This window comes from Lepidochelys kempii, chromosome 14, assembly GCF_965140265.1.
Source record: "Lepidochelys kempii isolate rLepKem1 chromosome 14, rLepKem1.hap2, whole genome shotgun sequence".
Taxonomy (NCBI): domain Eukaryota; kingdom Metazoa; phylum Chordata; order Testudines; family Cheloniidae; genus Lepidochelys; species Lepidochelys kempii.
In genome coordinates this window covers 23,467,214-23,487,657 of record NC_133269.1, presented here as the reverse complement: position 1 = coordinate 23,487,657, position 20,444 = coordinate 23,467,214, and the positions used below count along the sequence as shown (strand labels likewise).

The 20,444-nt window shown below is 49.9% G+C and overlaps 1 protein-coding gene across 3 annotated transcripts in view; it reads right to left on the bottom strand.

Annotated features, from left to right (window-relative positions):
- Window positions 1-3,555: 3,555 nt before the first annotated feature.
- LOC140897797 (bMERB domain-containing protein 1-like) overlaps window positions 3,556-20,444 on the bottom strand; it is a 75,147-nt gene continuing 58,258 nt past the window's right edge. For 2 of the 3 annotated variants that reach the window (XM_073310868.1, XM_073310866.1), the window contains exons 3-7: window positions 15,623-15,696; window positions 11,406-11,520; window positions 6,338-6,411; window positions 5,379-5,537; window positions 3,556-3,840 (exon numbers count right to left, since the gene is read on the bottom strand). In XM_073310868.1, coding sequence (XP_073166969.1) covers window positions 5,419-5,537; window positions 6,338-6,411; window positions 11,406-11,520; window positions 15,623-15,696 — 382 coding nt within the window. In that variant the 3' untranslated portion in view covers window positions 3,556-3,840; window positions 5,379-5,418. Of the gene's footprint in view, window positions 3,844-5,378; window positions 5,538-6,337; window positions 6,412-11,405; window positions 11,521-15,622; window positions 15,697-20,444 lie in introns of all 3 variants that reach the window. The other variant, XM_073310867.1, reaches the window with a different exon arrangement.

Genomic DNA, 20,444 nt, shown 5'->3' with positions numbered 1-20,444 from the left:
GACGTCTTGCCCTGGAAAAAATGTAAACCCTGGAGGCAATTTCCTGCATTTGAAGCGATTTCAAGACTATTTCAAAAGAAAAAATTATGCAAAGGAAAGTGAACAAAGGAACTTGAGCTGATATTTAACTGTGACTGCTGGAGGCTTTCTCTGTCCTCCTATGCTATCAGCAGATGTGCCCCAGAGTCATGCAAGCCAGTGGATGACACCAGAGCAGGTTCCCCACTGGCCTGTCTGTATGGATGTTGGGAGCCCAGCCTTAGCTGCCATCTCAAATCCCTGCTCCTACACAGCCACGTCCTCGGCATCGCTGTGGGTAGGGCTATCAGATTTCGGCACCAGGCTTCCCAGATATGTGTATTTGTTTGGGTTTAAATAGAGGCACAGAAAAGCAGGGTGCTCCTTTATGCTAGATCATACTGCACCATTAGTTTAAATTACACTACACAGCCAAACCAGCAACATATTGCCCTCCTCCCCACCCCCAAACATAGTAAAACCACAGGAAGAAAACACTGATTACAAAACAGATCAAAATCCCCCCAGCCTCCACCCAATCCAGCCACCTCAGCCCTTCTCAGATGCCTCCCCAAAGAGGCAGACAGCACTGGGGGGCCCTGAAGGGCCACACATTTGGGGCATTTCAGACCAGGTTTGGGCGTGAGCAGCAAGTTGAATGTCTCTTACAGAGACCGCCCTCCCTTGGCGACCAAGGGCCAATGGCTCAAGCAGCTCTACTGAGCCCAACTGCAGCACTGTGGCATGGGGAGCGGGGCGGTCTCTCAGGTCCCAATCATTTAGGGCTTTACAGGTGACGACCAACACCTAAATTCAAGAAGGTGTATGACAGGAGAGCAGCCCGGGGCCCATTGGCCACAGCACTCCAGGGGTCACAGAGCAGCTGGGAAGCAGCAATGAAACAGTCAGATCAGGCCTGGATACCGTAGCTCATGGCCTGAGATGTTATCCTACTTTGCTACGGCCTGGGCCATAGCTCAGCGAGCCCAGAGACGCGGCAGCTCGGCGACAGAGTGTTGCCTATTCTAGGAAGTGCCAATCTGCCATTGTAGCAGGCACTAATCTATGGTAATGAACCAGCCAATAAGTAATTAATGCAGGCACTAGGCTGAGACCACTGAACTCATCCCTTAGGTGAGCCTGTATTGTCTGGCTGCAAACACAGGCAAAGCACTGAATAAACCAGCTGGAGAGGAATTTAAGCAAGACGGAAAAGCCAACGGGATGCCCGCTGGCAAGGTAAGGAAGCAGGGCTGATACGCTCTGTGTTTTGGCAGTGCTGATTAACTGACATGCAAGGGACTCAGAGCTGGTTCCGGACGGGATGGAGGGGGGATTACTGTCTGGGCGGGGCATAGTTGGGATAAAAATGGCACCAAGTGCATGGAGCAGGAAATGCATTGAGGCTTGAAGCGGTATGTGACCACGCAGGTTCATCAGCTCAGTGTAAGACACGCCACCAGCCAGCCCGCAATTGACACACTGACAGGCAAAAGCAGACAGGAGCTTCAGCGCATTGCTGGGAAGGCTTTGCTGCAGAGCTGCAGGGCCAGCCTATCAGGCAAAGAGCTCGTAGGCCATCGTGTGCATGGGAGAGGATGCTCCAAAACGTCTGCCAGAGAAAACCTTTGCCAGTACGAACGGCAGAATACAGGCAGGGTAGAAACGCTCTGAATGAAGCTCAAATGGCAGTGACCTCAACCTCCACCAGCAATGATGGACAGAGCAATGCAGCCCCAGCCCTGCAGGACACATGGCCAGAAAAGGAAGAGGGCATCTGTCCTGCTGAGCTACTGCAATAATGGCTCTGGCTGTGATGGCAGCACGTTGGCGTGGGATAGGAAGGGTTAAAATGAGGCCTGGATTAACCCGGTGCAGCTCTGGCCTTTCTGACCCTCTCAGATGATGTTTCCAGGTCATCTAAGTTCTTTGTCCAAAGGGTGAGTCAATGAAAAGAATCAACACGGGTTCCTAGTCACAGGGCAGCCAGCTACCAGGCAGAAGAATCCCAAGGCTAGACTGGCACAAGTGGGTGCTACAACTAGGCCAGATATTCTCCTCTCAGTCACCCCACTGATTCCCATAGGGCTGTGCTGGTGTAGCCGAGGGCAGCAGCTGAGCCACTGTACCAAGGCTGTCAGTAGGAGTTTCTTGCTGTGCCTTTCCCCATCCCTCTCTCCCCACCGTCGCTTTCTATGTGTTTTTCACTCTGCTCTTTGCCCTGTTTTTCTCTCCTTCCTCTCTGCTCCGTCACCTTTTCTCCTCTCCGGATCACGGACCCAGTAACACTGGGGTTGGGACAGAACCCACAGTGCTCCACTGAGTTTAAAACCAGTTTGCCCCACCCCAGTTTGAACACAGCAGGGCCGTACTCAGGACGTAAGCTGTTGAGAACGTGGGTGGTGTGGCATAGTAGACAGAGCAGTGCACTGGGAGTCCGGACACCTGGTTTCTGTTCCCAGCTCTACTGCTGGGTCTCCTTGCCAAAGTCACTTCCTGTCTCAGTTTCCCCACCCCTAAAATGGGGCGAATAGTACTGACCTCCTTTGGAAATCACTGAAAGCTGCTGAGGAAAAGCTCTGTATAAAAGCTAGGTATTATTATATTATCATTCAAACCCATACGGACATCCCTCCTGGACTTGAACTCTAACCTTTCTCCGAGCATTACCCAAAACCAGGACTACAGGTTTGGCATGGTGAGAAAAATGTCCCAGATACCAAGATCTTCCTTGTCCATGACTTATCTTTTTGTCTGTGGTTTTAATAAACTCACCCCACAGCAGCAGCTCCTGCCCCTCCTGCTCGGGGCATTGTGACCAGGCGCATGGGTCACAGCACTGCTCAGGTTTGGCCAGGCTGCCCCTCCATTATCATGATGGAGGCGTGGCCAAGTCCAACCTGAGCAACGCTGAGACCACGTGTACCAAGTAGCAGTGTGGGGAGCAGGGCCCAGCCCCATGGGACAGGGAGGGATGGCTCAGTGGTTTGAGCATTGGCCTGCTAAACCCAGGGTTGTGAGTTCAATCCTTGAGGGGGCCCTTTAGGGATCTGGGACAAAAATTAGGGCTTGGTCCTGCTTTGAGCAGGGGGTTGGACTAGATGACCTTCTGAGGTCCCTTCCAACCCTATGATTCTATGACAGGAGTCACCACTGACTGAGGGATAAAGGTGGGGTGGGCTCACACTCCACCCCAAACTCCACCTGGGACTCCTCCTCCTCGTTTGTCATGGCAATTTTTATCCACAATCCCAAACCAGTGACTTTTATAAATTGACCATGCCTGATTTGTGACTTCTGATACAAGATGCTGTGACAAATCTGCAGCCCTACCCATAACCACAAAGCCCGTGACAATCAAGCAGAGTGCAGGTATGTGTAAAATCGAGGCTTTCCTAGAACGTGTCCTTTGGAGGCAGCCCATAGAGCAAAAGAGCCATGAAATAGTATGAAGCTAAAGGCGTGCTCGACACCCAGCTGCAGCATCATAGTATTTCAGGTGGGTGGGGAGGGGTGGGGCCGACGGTCACTGAATGTAAACTTTCCAAGGTCTTTTTTGATCCTGTTAAGAACAAGAAGCAAACCCACTTCAATTGCACCTGATCTGCTGCTGGATAAGCCCCGTCCATGCTGAGATCAGACGGAATTTGATTTTAATGTGATGAAGGCGACTCCCACTTAAGTGGCATCAAGAAAACAAGCCAACGTCCAAGCTTGCACCGGCCCTCTTGGAAATGTCTTTCCGTCTTTGTGTTGCTGTGGGAAGCATGAGGAATGAAGGGAGGTTGAAGCTGTCAGGAGCCACAGACTCTGCCTGCAGGCCTGCTGGGAAAGGAGCAGAGAGAGCAAATGGATGTGACACAGGAGTCAAACCACCCCCCACACACCCGCTGAAGGGCTGATCCCACGTGGGCAGTGCCCTCCCCACCAGGCTCTAGAGTTGTCCTCATGCGCTTTCCCAGGCTCAGTGACTATTCATCATTCACAGCGGCAATTCGTAGTCATTCATAATGACAGCGACTGGTCATTGGGCCAGGGAACGCGAGCGAGAATGACAGGACAGCCTGGTGTCTAGGGATCGATGTGGCATGGGAGTGGCTCAAGCTAGCTACCCGAGTCTTGGCTCAAGCTAGCTACCCCTGCATCTGAGCTCTGGTGGCTAGCCCAAGGGCCCCAATCCTGATCAGAGCTTCTGGGCACTTCCTAAACAAAAATAATCAAAGTCTGAAGGTATGGTGTTTGGACAGCTAGTTTGCTAGTCTCCTTAGCATATCCGTCTCTTGACAGCATCAGTAGGAGTTATGCATATACATTCCCTGGGGTAGAGTAGTGTTATAGAGCATTGCCTTTATTCTGTCCTTAAGAAACTCTGTTTGTAAAATAAGGTCTTACGGTTGTGCGCTCTGTTGTTGCCAATGCTAGGTAACTCCTGTAGATCTTGGTGGCTTATAGGTAACCTGCTAATGAGAGGAAGATGGGAGGGACAGGCTAGAGTGGTTTTGGGGCTGGACAGAAAGACCTACTGGACAGAAAGACCGGCTGATTTCTCAAGCTTTCAGCGTGTTAGGTGAAAAAGACAGAGGGCCAGGTACATCTGTGCTGTAATGCCATAGACGTCAGTTACACCACGCGCGAGATCAGTTTGACCCAGGGATCCTTCCTTTCATAGGTGCTGGAAATAGGGGTGCGGCAGCACCTCCTGGCTTGAAATGGGTTTCCATTATATCTAGAGTTTACAGTTTGGTTCAGTGGCTCTCAGCACCCCCAGTATACAAATTGTTCCAGCACCCAAGCTTTCTTTAAACACAAATAAGTCCAGTGGCATCTAAGCAGGTGGAGGTGGGAGTGTACTGAAGAGGAAAGGTCAGGCCAGCCCAGGCCTTCCCTTGTTTAGCTGGTCGGGGATTTTTCCATCAGAAACTGCCAAGTCATCAACACCACAACTTTTCATGAGGTGGTTTTGATGAAGTTTTTCAAATTTTGGGGGGGAAATATTTTTTGGAAATTGTTGAAACGTTTCATGTCAAAACTGTAAAACTCTGGTTGGTGTTTAGAAATGCAAGCTAATTTAAGTTAAAAATTTTTTTTTCATTCTCAAATTTTAAGCTAATTATAGTTTTAAAAAGTTTTTTAAAACATAGAAATGTTTCCATCAATTCAAGTTGGCAAAAAATTTAGAGATTTTGCATTTTGGTTCCCGATTCAGGAATATTTGTTGATCTCTCAAAATATTTCAACAGGCAGGAAACCCATTTCCTGCCCCACGGGGCTCCCCAAAGAACGACGGTAAGGGCAGGGCCATGAGGAAATTTTGCTGGCTTCATGGTTGGCGTCTCTGAGAGCAGGGAGGTCTACGTTACCTATGATCTTGTCCTGTGCAGAGGAGACCAGGGAGTGAGTCTACATAATGGAACAGGTGAAACTGCAGCATTCCTTGAGCAGGGTGAGGCCTGTTTTGGTCATGTATGGTGTGGAGGTTTGCTGTCCTCTGGACATCACCTTCTTCTCTTTGACAGGGGCTGTTAAAAAGATCTTGTTATCGTAATGGTCAACAGCAAAAGACCAGAAGGAGGGCTAGTATCAGTGTCACCTTGTAGGGCTTCCCTCACTGGATGGGACCTGGGTCCCAAGAGGTCAGGGCTGGGATGTACCTCCCAAATGACCAGGGCTGAGACATATGTCCTTAGGAGTCATGAGACATGTCCCATGTGATCTCAGATGCGATCGAGTGGGCCCAGACTGGACTTGCCTCCCAAACAGTCATGGATGGAAAATGCCTCTATTATTGCCAAGGATGTGCACATCTCACTTGGCCAATGATCTGCCTCCTCTGTGGATAAGAAAGAGTCCCAGAAGAAGGAGATCTGCTCTGAATGACCCTAGATGGAACATGGGAGACAGACTATCACTATTTTTATTTTTGAGGATCTGGGAGTGCTCAGATAACAGGGTGATGGGGGCCACATAAGTAGCTGGGTAGAATAGCAGACATGTTAAATACCTGAACCACAGAGGGGACAGCCACCCCAACCAGCCCCCAAAGCATCTTTGTGGAAAATCCAGGCAAGAAGCAGAACCGTGACATGTATATCAACCTGTCATCTTCCTGGGATATGACACTTTGGCATCAGAGACCGGCAATAGCCCCTCTGTTGAGTTGCAACTCCCCTCCCACTCTTTCTTCTGGTGGCATATGGTCCCAGCGTAAAAATCGCTGGTCTGTTTATAGCAATTAATTCTTGGGACTAGCCAGCTTTGTAAACAGGATAAAGTGCCAAAGAGATGTCTGTGTGATGAATAATATGAATCGGGCGCCTACTTGCTTTCTGGAGGCAGCTTTTGGAGAGCTTCGTTTGCAGGAATTCAGCCATTTCTTTGTCTTCTTCTCTTTCCCTGCGACAGGAGGAAATTGGTTCTTGCTTAATAAATGGGCCAGTGAACCACTCAGGGTACACAGCAAAATAACCCCATGGCAGCCAGTCTCAGACCCCAGCTCAACTGACATGGGCTTGAGGGGTTTGCACTTCTGGGCTGGAAGTGGCAGTGTAGCCATTCCCTCTCGGACTGGAGCCTGGCTCTGAGCCCCTCCCCTAGCTGTGTTTCAGAGCCCAGAGTCCAGCCTGCATGGGAATGTCTACACTGCTGTTTTTAGTGCAAGTCCAAGTCAATTGACCCTGGCTCTGAGATTCACTGCCGTGGGTATGTTTTTTCCCATGTAGACGTACCCGCAGATGCTCGTTTTGAGTAGGGTGACCATATTTCTCAAAGGGAAAACGGGACACCACGTGGGGCTAGTCCGCCCCCAACCCTCCGCCCCTGCGCAGGGCTGGCCCAAGCCGCTTTCCCGAGCCCCTGCCTCCCCTCCCCTGCACAGGACTGGCCTGAGCCACTAGCCTGAGCTCTGCCTCCTCTCCCCGCCCCCCCGCCGCATGAGGCTGGGGTCGCTGATTGCCCAAGCCCTGCCTGTCCCTTGCCCGAGCCCTGACTCCCCGCCTGCGCAGGGCTGACATCACCACTCGCCCCCCGACTCCACATCCCATTTTTTTGACAAAAGTTGGCATTTGTCCCATTTGTTCTTGCCAACTGATCAAGTGGACAAGAGCAAACAGTACAAATACCCATTTTTGCCAAAGAAGTCGGGATGGGACAGGACAGGGCTTAAAATATAGTCACCCCAGTTTTGAGCCAGAGAGGCATTGTCTGATTGGAGCACAGGACTGGGAGCCAGGAGATCCTGAGTTTTGATCCCATCTCACCATCTGATTTCCTTTGCAATCACAGGCAAGTCTCTTCACTTCTCTGTGGAGTGAGTGTATGGGAGAAGGGGGCAGATTTCAACTTGTCCCAGTGGTACCAGCCAGTCTGCTACTGTCTGCGACATTGAGTGGGGACTGGCACCTTTGAAAATCCCAGCTTTTGTGACAGCTGCCATCTTGGCCAATGCACTGGGGATTGAACCGGGGACCTCCAGAGCGAAAAGCAGGAGCTGCTACATAGCTTGAGCTAAAGCCTGTGTGGATCAGCTCAGAGGGGCACCTGTGACTCACACGACCAGTGGATTACACTTTGAAGATGGCGACTGACCTCCAAGTGCTAAGAGCTATTGTTTCCCCAGTGTATCATAAAACCCTTTCCTGTTGACCCAGCATGGATCTGAGTGGTAAGCCATCTAGCCTCTGTTCTCTCCAGGTGACCCCCCCTTCTCGTGTGAGATATTGGTGTCAACACATTAGAATTAGCCACGTTACTTTCACATCTTCAGTTGGTTTCCTTTCTACACACACAGTGTGTTCAATAGTGCAGGGCTCTCTGCCTGTCTGGCATTTCGGGGTGGGGCCTGGCCCTGCAGAACTGGATGTCAGCTGGACCGCCTGATCAGACAGCTTTAGGACTTGCCTCTTCATGCAGGGATGGGGGTTAGTGACTGGATCTCCATTTAGCTATGATACATCGGCAATACACCTAACAGCGCACAGAGGAGAGAATCGGATGCTAAAGCTCAGAACTCTGCCCTGCACCAACGTGGGTTAGCTTTGTCCGCTAAACCTCAAAAGCAAGGTCCTTGTGTGGAGTGGGTGTCTTGTCTTGTGCTTCCCTGTCTTGCAATCCTTCATTTCTGTCTAGTGCCAAGAAACCTCCACGTTCCCCAACCTCTAATGTTTCCTAGCTGACGTCTCAGACACTGAAAACCAGCCTGCAGCATAACTCCTCTGGACTCTTGGGGTGTCATTCTCCCTCACCCCACTTCCTAGCCATCCGCCCGCTCCCACAATAATCCAACAACGTCCCACCCCTGGACCTCTTAAACGTTTTCCACTTGGCAAGGAGCTCTCCAAAGCTGAGCCCAGTGTTCATGTCTGTGTATAGTACTGGTGGATAGAGCACTGGATTGGGACTCAGAAGACCTGGGCTCTGTTCCTGACTGACCAGCTGTATGAAAGTAAGGAAGTCACTTCACCTCTCCTTGTGTCTATTTCCCTTCCCACTCTTTGTTTCGTCTAGTTAGATTGTCGGCTTTTGGGGCAGGGCCTGTCTCTCACTATGTTTGTATAGGTCCTAGCACCAAGGAGGCCCTGAGTTTGGTTAGGGCACCTCCGTTCTACGTTATACAAATAATAAACCAACCCTCGTGCATACCACCTGCAGTAAAAGGAAACACCTTCCTCTCAGCTCACCTCTTGTGGCAGGTCACCAGTGAAATCTGACCAGGTCACAGGCCCCTGCTATGCATTGTGATCTGATCAGATTTCACAAGCTAGGCAGAGCTGGAGCTGGTGAGCTCTGAGCTGAGAGCATGCCACAGTCCTGCCACAATGATGTCAGCACAGTACCAGGCATCCTGGTTTACCAGACTTAGTGCATGAGACTGTGGATTTCCACTGGCCCTGTACACTCTGGGACATGGCAGCTTTAGAGCTCTTTAACTGCTAACTGGCAGGGGAGGCTAGAAGGGTGTTCTGGGGGAAGGGACAGATGAGCTGCCCCTAAAATCCAGCCAGTAAAGGGTTTATAGGAAACTGGCCACTCCACAAAGACTCTGGGAAAATTAGCCCAGCAATCTGGCTCCTACGGGAAGAAATCAGCCTGGGTTTTAGTTAAGTGCTCAGTGCAGACCTCATCTTTCCACAGAAGCCTGCTTGCAGTAACTGAAGCTGAAGAATGACAATGCGGGAAGGGGAACCAGCAAAACAAAATAACTCCCCTCCTCCCCACAAATATTTCTCCAAGCAAAAAGCCCCAGCCCCTATGATGGCATCAGCCGAGGCCATGTCAGATTACATGGTGATGGTTAGCTTGGAAAATGAATTTGATGCCAAGATACAGTGCCCAGCACTATACATGTGGTAGACAGACAGAGATACACTGCCTCGCAGAAGCACGGTGCGGTGAAAGCAGAAGGCATAGAGGCCATTTTGTGATCTAAATCTCCATGGAGGGAGATGGGGGGGGGGCGGGTGTCAGTTAGCTGAACATTTCAGGATCTTTAAAAATGGTTGCTTGGCAGGGCAGGGTGGGGCGGGGCATGGGGTCATCTCCTAATTGGTTCCCCTGTCCCTGACTATCACTCTGCAGTTACTGCACCCCACAGCGAAGGAGGCAGTCCCAACACCCACAGCGTAACTCCTGCGGGAGCCACCTCCAGCACTGTCTGTCCCCAGGAGTTACCTGCAGCACCTCGCCGCGTCGCACACACACCTGAGCAACAGTCTGGCCCTCCCTTCATTTCTCACGTCCCCCCGGGTTAACTGGAGCCAGCAGTAACAAACAACGAGCGACCACAGCCCCCCAAGCCCCGGCAAACAGATCCAGCGGGGTGGAGGCGCCAGCCCGAGGAGGCATGCACCGTAGGTGGCAGAATTAAGGAGACATCTCAGTTTGCCCAACAGGTGGCAGAGCACGGCTCAGCAGCGTGCAAGCGAGGGGCTGCAATGTGCTGTCCAGATGGCATGATGAACAGGAATGCCCCAGGCCCCCAGCACAACACCCATGGGCGACTACGTGCGACGGCAGAGCTCAGGTGACTGGTGTCTGCAAGCAGAGACGTGTTCCAAAAACCGTATTACATTCCTCTTGAATCCTCAGCGAAGGCTTGCAGGGGTGCCGTGCTTGCTGGGGAGAACACAGAGCCCTGGGGAAAGCCAGAGGCACATGCTGCCTCAGCTTTGAATAGGCCTGAATGGTTTTGTTCTGCAGCGGCTGACTGGGCCTGATTGCCCTTGCTTCCTGCCTGCTGCGGCATGACTGAGGGCTCTGCAGCAACTTACGAACCCTTCATGCAGACAGACCTGGCTTAGAGTTACCCCACCCTTTGCATTTCAGGACATCTTTTTGCACAGACTTGGCATGTCATAGAATCATAGAAGCTATGGGTTGGAAGAGACCTCAGGAGGTCATCTAGTCCAACCCCCTGCTCAACTCCCATAGCTAGCAGCTGCCCCTTTGCTTAAAGCCACGTCCTGCTCAGCCTGTTTGCCAGAAGCTGGGAATGGGCGACAGGGGCTGGATCACTGGATGATTACCTGTTCTGTTCATTCCCTCTGCGGCACCTGGTGCTGGCCACTGTTGGAAGACAGGACTCCGGGCGAGATGGGCCTTTGGTCTGACCCAGTATGGCCGCTCTTATGTTCCTTCTATCACCACCAGTGCATGTTGCCTTTCCCCTGCTTCTGCCCCATTCTACACCTCTAGGCCGGCTTATGGCATAAGCACTGCAGACCGTATACCTGTGGTCCCAGTTCCTAGTCATGTGATTACATCGGAATCTCAGCTTTCATTTTAATAAGGAGTCTGAAGAAAAGCTCAAAAATGTGACCCGAGTGTAATCGATGCTGCATGGTCTGCCTGAGTCTGCAGACAGCCTGAAACAATAGCTCTGAGAGGTGTGAACTGCCCCATACCAGCTCAATGGGGTATTGACTCCAGGACCCACCGCTTTGGGGATCCCCTGCCAAAACCTTGCCAACAGAAGACTCAGCACGCGGCAAGAGGAGAAGAGTGCAGTGGGGCTGGCCCACCCAAACAGATACACCTGGCGGCTGGAGTAAGTCCAGGGGAGCCGCTTTACTGCCCCCCTGCCACTCTGGGGAAGGATAAGGGTATGCCACTGTCCCTGCCTCTCTGGAAGGTGTCCCCTTGACACAGCCACTCCATGTGGGGGATGGAGCCACAGTGTGCAGAGGCGGGGCTGCGAAGGTAGTGCCCTGGGGGGCAGTGTTATGATGTGTCTAGTGTCCCGGGCTGCCTTAATCCGACCCTGCACAGCTCCCTAGCCGCTGAGCTGTTCTGTAAATTTCCTGCCCCCAGTGCAGACGCTGGGAGTCTGACATGCTGGAGCTCTGCCAACCCCTGCAAGTTCCAAACACACTTGAGTTGGCTCATCCAGGTACCTCAGTCTTTCAAATTCAACGTCATCCACCAGGAAATCCCGGGTTTCCACCAGCTTGTGTATCTGCTGCACCAGTTCCTCCTCCCTCTGCTTCTCCTCGTTGGACTTTTCTTTCTCTGCAGCATGGAGAACACAAACCACTGTTTGTTCTAATGCACCGAAACATAGAAACCTGCGATCCTAACTGTGCTGCAGGCAGGGCTGGCTTCTTAGGGTACGTCTGCCCTGCAGGCGGACATGTGACTGCAACACATGATGTCGACCTGCCCAAGCTGGCTTTGGTCTAGCTAGCTTGATGAACAATAGCAGCGCAGCATTTGTTCATCCTGGGCTGCCTCCCACACTGAACAAGTCCCACTGACTTTCCGTGAAAATCCACAGATTCAAAGATACTAAGGCCAGAATGATCCATTATAATTAGTCTGGTCTCCGTCCTGCGTAACGCAGGCCATCGAATCTCTCTCAGTGATCCCAGATTTTCAGTGGTGCTAGGGTGCTATGGTGCTATGCCCCATCTCCCATTAGAATCAACAGGGACTAGGTATGTCCATCTCCGAGGCAGTTTTGAAAGTTTTAGCTAAAATCCTCACTGAAATCCCAAGGGGTGGCCTAACCCTCAGCACCCTGGATAACCTCCTGTGTCTCTTTCCACTGTGCACAAAATCTGGGCAACCTTCAAGTCCCATGTACATAAAACTCTGGTAAATACACAGAAATGTGGAGATGATTTAAGCAGCATTAAAGATAAATTACTGAAAGACTGAGATTGGCTGTGTATGCAGCTGTGTTTTTTAAAACCACTCCAGAGTTCAGGCAACCACTTCCAAACTCAATCCAGCACCACGTGGCTTTCCATCAGCAGTCCTCCTCCAGCTAAGTAAATACACTGTGCAATCCACGATGTGGAACAAACCTGTAGGCTGGATCTCAGCAGCGCCTAAACTGGGTATTGACTTGCAGTTTAAAGCCTTCTATATATCGACCCGAGACACTGCTGCTAGGGTCTGAATGGGAGGAATTGTCATCATTATTCCACAGTGTTAGCAGCCTCCGTAGGCCACAGAAGTTTCTCCTACTTCTCGAGTGAAATTTACCCATCAGCACAGGCCTCTCTTACATCCTACTTCAGTTCAAAGGGTAAACCACAAATGTGTGTCCTGGAGGAAACATATGTGGGGTTTCCAGATTAGCATGTCTCTACAGAAAAAGGGTTGTCCAGTGAGTAGGGCACTAGCCTGGTTGTTGGGAGGTCTCCAGTCAACTCTCTGCTCCGCCACAGACTTCTTGTGTGGCCTTGGGCAAGTCATTTAGTCTCTGAGCCTTAGTTCCCCATCTGTACAGTGGAGTTAATAGCACTGCCCTACTTCACAGGGATGTTGTGCATATAAATAATTCAAGTTCGTAAGATGCTCAGATACTCCAGTAATGGGGGCCATATTAGTACCGTAGATAGATGTCCAAACATGTTAGTTAATCTGGGTTAATTGACAGTCAATTAACTTGAGTTAAAAGCTCTAGTGAGGCATATTCACTTTTAAAAATATGCTTCTCGTTTGTAGTTTGAACTTTGCTGGCTTCAGATTCCATCTCGACCTTGATATGCCTTTGTATGTCAAAGATATCCTGGCCATGTGAGCTTTCTAGCCTAGAGAGGTTTGGCTAAGCCCTGGGCAAGCACCCATATGTTTGGGGTTCTTATCTGAACCTAACCTCTGCTGGATCTGTCTTTTGAAGCGCTACTGCGTCTTACAAGTCTTACTGTCTTACAAGTTCAGTGTTTCTCATGAGATTTGCAGCATGTCCTGAGTTGACGCGCTGGATCCAAATTTTGCAAATGGCTCCGGTCTTTATAATGGGCAGACCTGCTATCTCCCTGTCCCAGTCGGAACATCCCTCAGTTATAGGATCAGGTTCAAAATCTGAATCGGGACCTACATTTTGTGGATTGAGCCCATCTCTAACCTGAATCAATCTGCACGTTCCTGGTTTATAGGCATACCTGAAGCAGCAGTGATATGGCACAAGAAAGACTCAGGCTTCAAGTCATCCTAGATCTCGAGATGCCCTCCAGGTAGAGAACAAACAGAGTCTTGTAAATGAGCTAAGAAGCTGTTCTGAATGTATAGACCCTTCCTGCTTCAGGGATTCAAACAGCACAGCACTGCGCTCTCTAATGCTTCATTGCATCTCCTGGGACCTGTCAGATCTGCAGAGTGAGACTTGTGGCTGGAACAAACTTAAGCCCAGACCCTACTGTTTATGGCCCCAATACAGGGAAACACTTCAGCATGTATTAGGCTCATTCCCATCCAGGAAAGCGTATGATTAAGTGGTTTCCTTAATTGGGACCTGAATTAGGAACGCCTGACAGGAGCCATTTCCTTAATGACACTGACGTGACCAGCTCTGCGATGAAGTTATTTTTACTCATTATTATTTAAGCGCTGACAGTGAGCTGCTGCTGTTTGTAGCCTAGAAGACCTGGCTGCTGTCCAAAGAGGATTCGGTCGAAAGAGATGGGCAACACACACAACACATTGGGAGATGCAGGGGAAGGTCCTGCCTTTGGACCTTTTTCCCGTTTACTTCAATGGGCTTTGGAGACACCCTTTAGAGAGTGGGGTGTGGCTTTGTCTTGCTTTGTTTCTCCCCCAATGCTCTCTTTCCCTCTGTGGAAGGATAGTGCATCTGCCAGAAGTCAACATTTGAAGGAAAGATTTGAAAGGGGGAAATCTGGGCACCCGGGGGTTGGATAAGGAGTTCCAGACGGCATGGCAGAAAGCTTGAAGACCAGAGTGAGAGAAGAGGTGAAGGAAGAGGTGGAGTGCAACTCGGCAGAGTGATGGGGGCAGGGAGAGGACACCATTTTAAGGTGCTGCATGATATAGGGAGGAAAGGGCAGAATTTCCTTTCCGAGGATGTTTTGATTTTCTGTTTGGCTGGTTTTTCTCTCTCCAAAGGGTACCTGAATGTTGGGTATGTCCATATCGGGGATCTCTCCACACTGTCTGGACTGGATCCTCACACACGTTAAGGCTCCGGTACTGCACTCTGCCAGTGTAAACAGGCCTTGGTGTAAAGGAATATGAGGCCCTCTCCTTTCAGTGGACGTACTTACTCCAGTTACCCAGTGAGAGGCTTTCTGAAATTGTCAAGCTATGACTATGAATCCATTAGCCGTAACCCTTATTTACAAAGAGACTAACTACATTCCCAGTACATACCTGCCACAATGTGGGCTCTGGTGGTTCCGTTATCTCCGCCTCTCTGAACTCAGGCTGGACAAGAGCTTTTAGGTGCTGAAATGCACAGCCCTCCCCAGGACAGAAGGGTGTGTGACACTCCCCGCATGTGCCAAGCTGCTCGCTGTCTCTAGCCCCCTGTGATTTCTGGCAGGCTTCCTCCACCAGAGCCTGCAGCATTTCCTATGAACTCAAGGCCAGCCTGCCATCTGCCCCATCTCCTCGCTGTCAAAAGGCTGGTGTTAAATTTCTGCTGTGTTTTGTGGTAACACACGAAGAAGAGGAGAGTTTTCCCCAGCAACACCGACATCTGATGACTCTAGATGCTTGGTCCTGCCTTTAAAGGCCTCACTCCCCTCCCACTACCAACAGAAAACTTCCAAAGGGGCCCTCTACCAAGGGATTCCAAGAATCCTCCTCCTTCTGCTCCTGGGGTGCCATTTGGAGTGGTTGGGGTTAACTAGAAACCCTGCACAATGTGAGAGGGTAGCTGGGCCTGTAACAGACTTGTGTCCTCTGTGGATTGGGCACAGAAGAGCATCCTGTAACATACACTCACCAATGGCTTACAAAAAGACTTGGGTAACAATTTTTATTTCCTTATTTCTTTTCCTTTTCTTGTTTCTTGATGCTTCCTTGTTTGGACCAGGACAAGCAGTGGAAGAGACAAACAGCCACAGAAAGAGATGATCTAGTGACAATTCCAGCCTAGCCAGGAAAAGAAAGTCCCAGCAATATTGCAAGAAGAGCTGCTTTTGTGAAAGAGCCCCAGGCCAACTTTGCAGACTCGAGAGGTTCAGAGTTGGATCCAAATGTCTGGTTGCTCATCTGACTTGATTGCCTGAACTTTTGGAGTCCTGCCTGTTACCTTGTGTGAACATATCCAGGAATAAAGGGCCTGATCAAAAGCACTCCCATCAACTTCAAGGGCTTTGGGATCAAGCCACAGAAGCTTTCCAAAGTATCTGGGTCTTACCTGGGAGTGCGATGAGTTTCTGGAGCTCCTTTTTCAGCCGACTGATTTCTTTGCAAAGCTGAATGTCATCCATCCTGCAGAGACACAAACAAAACCACTTAGGGCTGGTCTACACTACACAGGCCAACGTAAGGCAGCTTATGTCGACCTAATTATGTCCAGTGCAATGATGCAGGAACACTTTTACTAGTGGGGGTGCTGAAAGCCAGCCCTCTTACCCCTGTCCTACCCTGTCCCCCCCAATCTGGGGCCAGAAGCAGGGCTGTGTCTATGGGAGGAGGGAGGGGCCTGGATAGGGCAAGGGGGCCGAGGCTGGGGGTGAGTGTGGGGCCAACAGCCAGGACCGCATGTGCGGGGCTGGGAGCGGAGCCCTGGGCGCGGGGCTGGGACCCTGTGTGTGCGGCTGGGAGCAGAGCCCCATGTGCAGGGCAGAAGCCAGGACCCTGCATGTGGGGCCAGAAGCAGAGCTTTGGGTTCAGGGCCAGCAGCTGGGACCCCGTGTGTGGGTCTGGGAGCAGAGCCTGGGGCACGGGGTACAGCAGCTGGGATCCTATGTGCAGGGCCTGGAGCAAAGCCCCGGGCATGGGACGGGACCCTGCATGTGTTGGGCCAGTAGCAGAACCCCAGGCAAAGGGCCTGGACGCCGCATGTGGGGCTGGGAGCAGAGCCGGGGTGGCAGCTGAGACCCTACGTTGGGGGCCAGAAGCAGAGCCCCAGGCATGGGGCTGGGAGCCCGCATGCAGGGCCAGGAGTGGAGCCCTGCATAAAATCTGGGGGTGCTGGAGCTCCCCCCCCAAACCCCTAGTTCCCGCGCCTGTTTGTCAGTGTCTAAACTATAGCCTTCCTCCTGCCGATGTAAGTGCCCTACAACACCAACACAATAACTCCACCTCCACGGAGGCATAAGGCTTATGTTGGTGTAGTTAGGGCAACCCAGTGTCTGTGAAGACACTAAGTCCCTTATATCAGCTGTTGGCTGTCTTGTCAATTTCACAGCAGGCACCCTGAAATTAACAAGAAAACTGGGCAGCTAGAGCCCTGCTTCCCCCCCCCGCCCCACCCTTGGAGAGCTGGGCAGCTGGACCCCGCTCCCGGCTGGGAGGAGAATGGACCCCGCTCCCGGCTGGGAGGAGAATGGACCCCGCTCCCGGCTGGGAGGAGAATGGACCCCGCTCCCGGCTGGGAGGAGAATGGACTCCGCTCCCGGCTGGGAGGAGAATGGACCCCGCTCCCGGCTGGGAGGAGAATGGACCCCACTCCTGACTGGGAGGAGAATGGACCCCGCTTCCAGCTGGGAGCCAGAGCGAGAAGCCCTGATGGCTTCAGACCCTGCTCCCCGTCAATTTGACAAGGCTGCCCAGCTCCCGGAAGGGAGAAGGCAGGGGTGTGTGGGAGAAGCTGGGGCAGTTGGACCCTGCTGCCCGGGGATGAGACGCCCCAGGCAGCTTCCCCTGCTCCCCACACTGCTCCTTTTAAGTAGGTGGAAGAACTGCTGGTGAGGAAATATGCAGGAAATGGCCCACCTTGGTTATCATACACATTGTGAAGAGAGTGGTCACTTTGGATGGGCTATTACCAGCAGGAGAGTGAGTTTGTGTGTGGGGGGGTGGAGGGTGAGAAAACCTGGATTTGTGCTGGAAATGGCCCAACTTGATGATCACTTTAGATAAGCTATTACCAGCAGGACAGTGGGGTGGGAGGAGGTATTGTTTCATGGTCTCTGTGTGTATATAATGTCTTCCGCAGTTTCCGCGGTATGCATCCGATGAAGTGAGCTGTAGCTCACGAAAGCTCATGCTCAAATAAATTGGTTAGTCTCTAAGGTGCCACAAGGACTCCTTTTCTTTTTGCGAATACAGACTAACACGGCTGCTACTCTGAAACCTGCTGGTGGGGATGCGCACTACCGACCCAAGAAGGGTTGTGTGGACATGCACCGCCACAATAATTACTGCAGTGATTGTAAGTTGACCTATTATAGCTTTTGTGAGTGTTAAATGGTTTGCACCATTGGTCATGTCAAAGCAATCATTGCATCATTCTAATGGGACCTAACAATGGAGCTTTATTAAAGCCTGGCTTATTCTCTCTGTCCTGACAGTTGTGGACAGCTTCCGAAACATCGTGTCAAAGGGGTTCCTTTTTCTTTGTACTTATTTAAAAATTTTAAAGCGTTCAAAATAGAAAGTAAGACAGTAGAATCCTTGCGGAATTAAAAAATGTAACAGAATTCATATTTTAAAAAACAGGACATTTGTAGGTTTCTAATAAGAAGCCTGCAGGTTTAAGCAAGAAAAAAGAAAAATCATCCAGTCTGCACACAATATAATGTCACAACCTAATCCTGTCTGCAGAATTCCATTTCAATGCCCTACTAAAACGACCAGCACACCGTTAATCAGCAAGCGTGATGGTGATAAGATAGCCAAGAATCAGGCACAAACCAATGGAATGATATCAAGATTCCAATCCAAATGTACCTGAAGCGCCAAGTTGGGATCCAGATTCAAAGTGCCCCAGTGCTTGGGGGTGCCTGACACTAGCGCTTAGCTTGGGAATTGTTTCTAGTTAAAAGGAATAGTCTTTAGTTAATGATAGTTCCCGAAGATGAAGTTTCTCAGCAGCTTGAGCCCCAAATTGTGAGCATTTCAGCTGGAGCATCATTAGCTGCTGGCTTCTCACCTGGGTTTGCTATCTGGAAAGGAGCAGTGTAGAAATGAGCATTCATTTATCTAAATGAAAAGGGAGCTTGTTAGCCCATGCATTTGCTACAATCCAATTGTACGATCACCGAAGAAAACAAAAGAAATAACAATTGTTTGACAAAACCCTGGAGAGATGTTGGTATCTTCATTTAAGGGCCCAATTCAGCAAATCCTTATTCACTTAACTTCAGTAGGGCTACTCACATGAGTAAAGTCTACCCATGAATGAGTGCTCCTTCTGAGGGATTGAATAGATGGGGGTTTCCCTAAACCCCTTGCTATGTACCTGGTAGACCTTGTGCACCTTCAAAACTGGATCAAACTTAGATCCCTCATCCCAGATACAATGCCAGTTCTCCCCATGCCATCCGTAACACCAACAGCCTGAGGTTTTTGCTGATTACTTTTCACTGAAACAGCACTGGGATATTTCATGCTGTCCAGCCCGAGGGCCAAATGATTGAATCAATTGCTTATAGTTTCAATGATTTTTCTCACACACAGATGCATAGATTATGCAGCCAGAAGGGACCATTGTGATCATCTAGTCTGACCTCCTGTATCACACAGGCCAGAGAACTTCCCTGAATTAATTCCAGTTTCAACTAGAGCAGATCTTTTAGAAAAACAACCCATCTTGTTTTTAAAATGTCCCCTGATGGAGAATTCGCCACACTCCCTGGTAAGTTGTTCCAGTGGTTAGTTATGGTCACCGGTAAACATGTGCTCTTTATTTCTAGTCTAAATTTGTCTAGTTTCAACTTCCAGACATTGGCTCTTGTGTGGGGTGGGGCTTTCTACACAGGTTTTGGTTTTTCTCAGTTCCTTGGCAAACACCCAAATTTTCATTGTGAAGCTGAAAATTTATGGATCAAACACAAGAAAGAACAAGAAATTAAAACAAGCATTTATATTGAAACTGATACTGAATGATTGTTTGTTTTGCACAATCAAAATCTGTCAGGTGTTTCACCTTTTGGAGGCAAAATATCAGAGTCTTATTTCCAGAACAACCTTCACTGGATGAAAAGGAAAGTGGGTTAATTTTAGTTTCAGTCCTGATGGGTGAAAGGTATTTACTTCTCCTGTTTCTAACAGAGACACTCACACAAAAGGTGAAGGAGAGATAGGATAGAAAATGTGGTGGAAATACAGCTTTTGTTGATGTCTTTGGAACACTGGACAGCAGGTCGGTTACAAATGGATGCTTTGGCTAGCAGGTCAACCGCAGCACCTGTTGCTTAGCCCCTGGTTCCCCTTCAGGCCAGGGATGTCATCCCATTGGGTTTTTTTCTCCTTAGGGCAGGATTGTAGTAATCTCATCTTGCTGTGCTGATGCAATGCAGCTGATTTCAGGATTGGATGGAAAGTCGAGAGAATGAGAGACAGGATAGGAGGAAGGAAAGAGCATGAAAAGCAGCCCAAAAGGAAGGGAACAGAACTCTGCAGTGCTGGCAATTAGGTATCCCCACTGATGGGCTGAGGACAGGATGTCATGATGATGTGATGATTTTCGGAATTTATGAATGAAAAACAAAGTTCTTTGAACAAGAGCAAGGCTTAATGACTTCCCTGTCAGAGGAAGAAAGCCTTTCAGTCTGGTCTGTTCCTTCTATTCTGGGGTCAGAGAAAATGAGACAAGATGAGCGGAGATGCCAGCTGGGACGGGAGATGGGAGATAAAAATGTGGGTTTTTTCAAAGTCTCTTTTTAAGAAAACCAGAAAGGGAAAACGTGGACAGCATAGTTCAGCCCCTCAGTATTTTGTCCATCATGCCAATTTTGGTCCATTAACTTCTGGTTCCATGTCTTCTGCTTTTACCAAGCATGATTTCAACAGTTCTTGAACGATATCAGCAGGTCCTTTTTGTTTGCACTAATCCAGCTTCTCTGTCTGTCTCTTGCACTTGCTCATAATATCCATTTATTAAAAACAGCCTGACCATATTTTCCATGGTTGATTTCCAAATCAAAAAGTTTTAGATTATTGGGACATCTTATGAACTTGCACATATTTATTACATTGAAGCTTACAATTGGGGTGAATTTTAAAGTCCAATAATCAGAACAGCGCTCTTCCAGTGCCCCCAGCTTCTGCTTTCTCAAGACTACATCTCT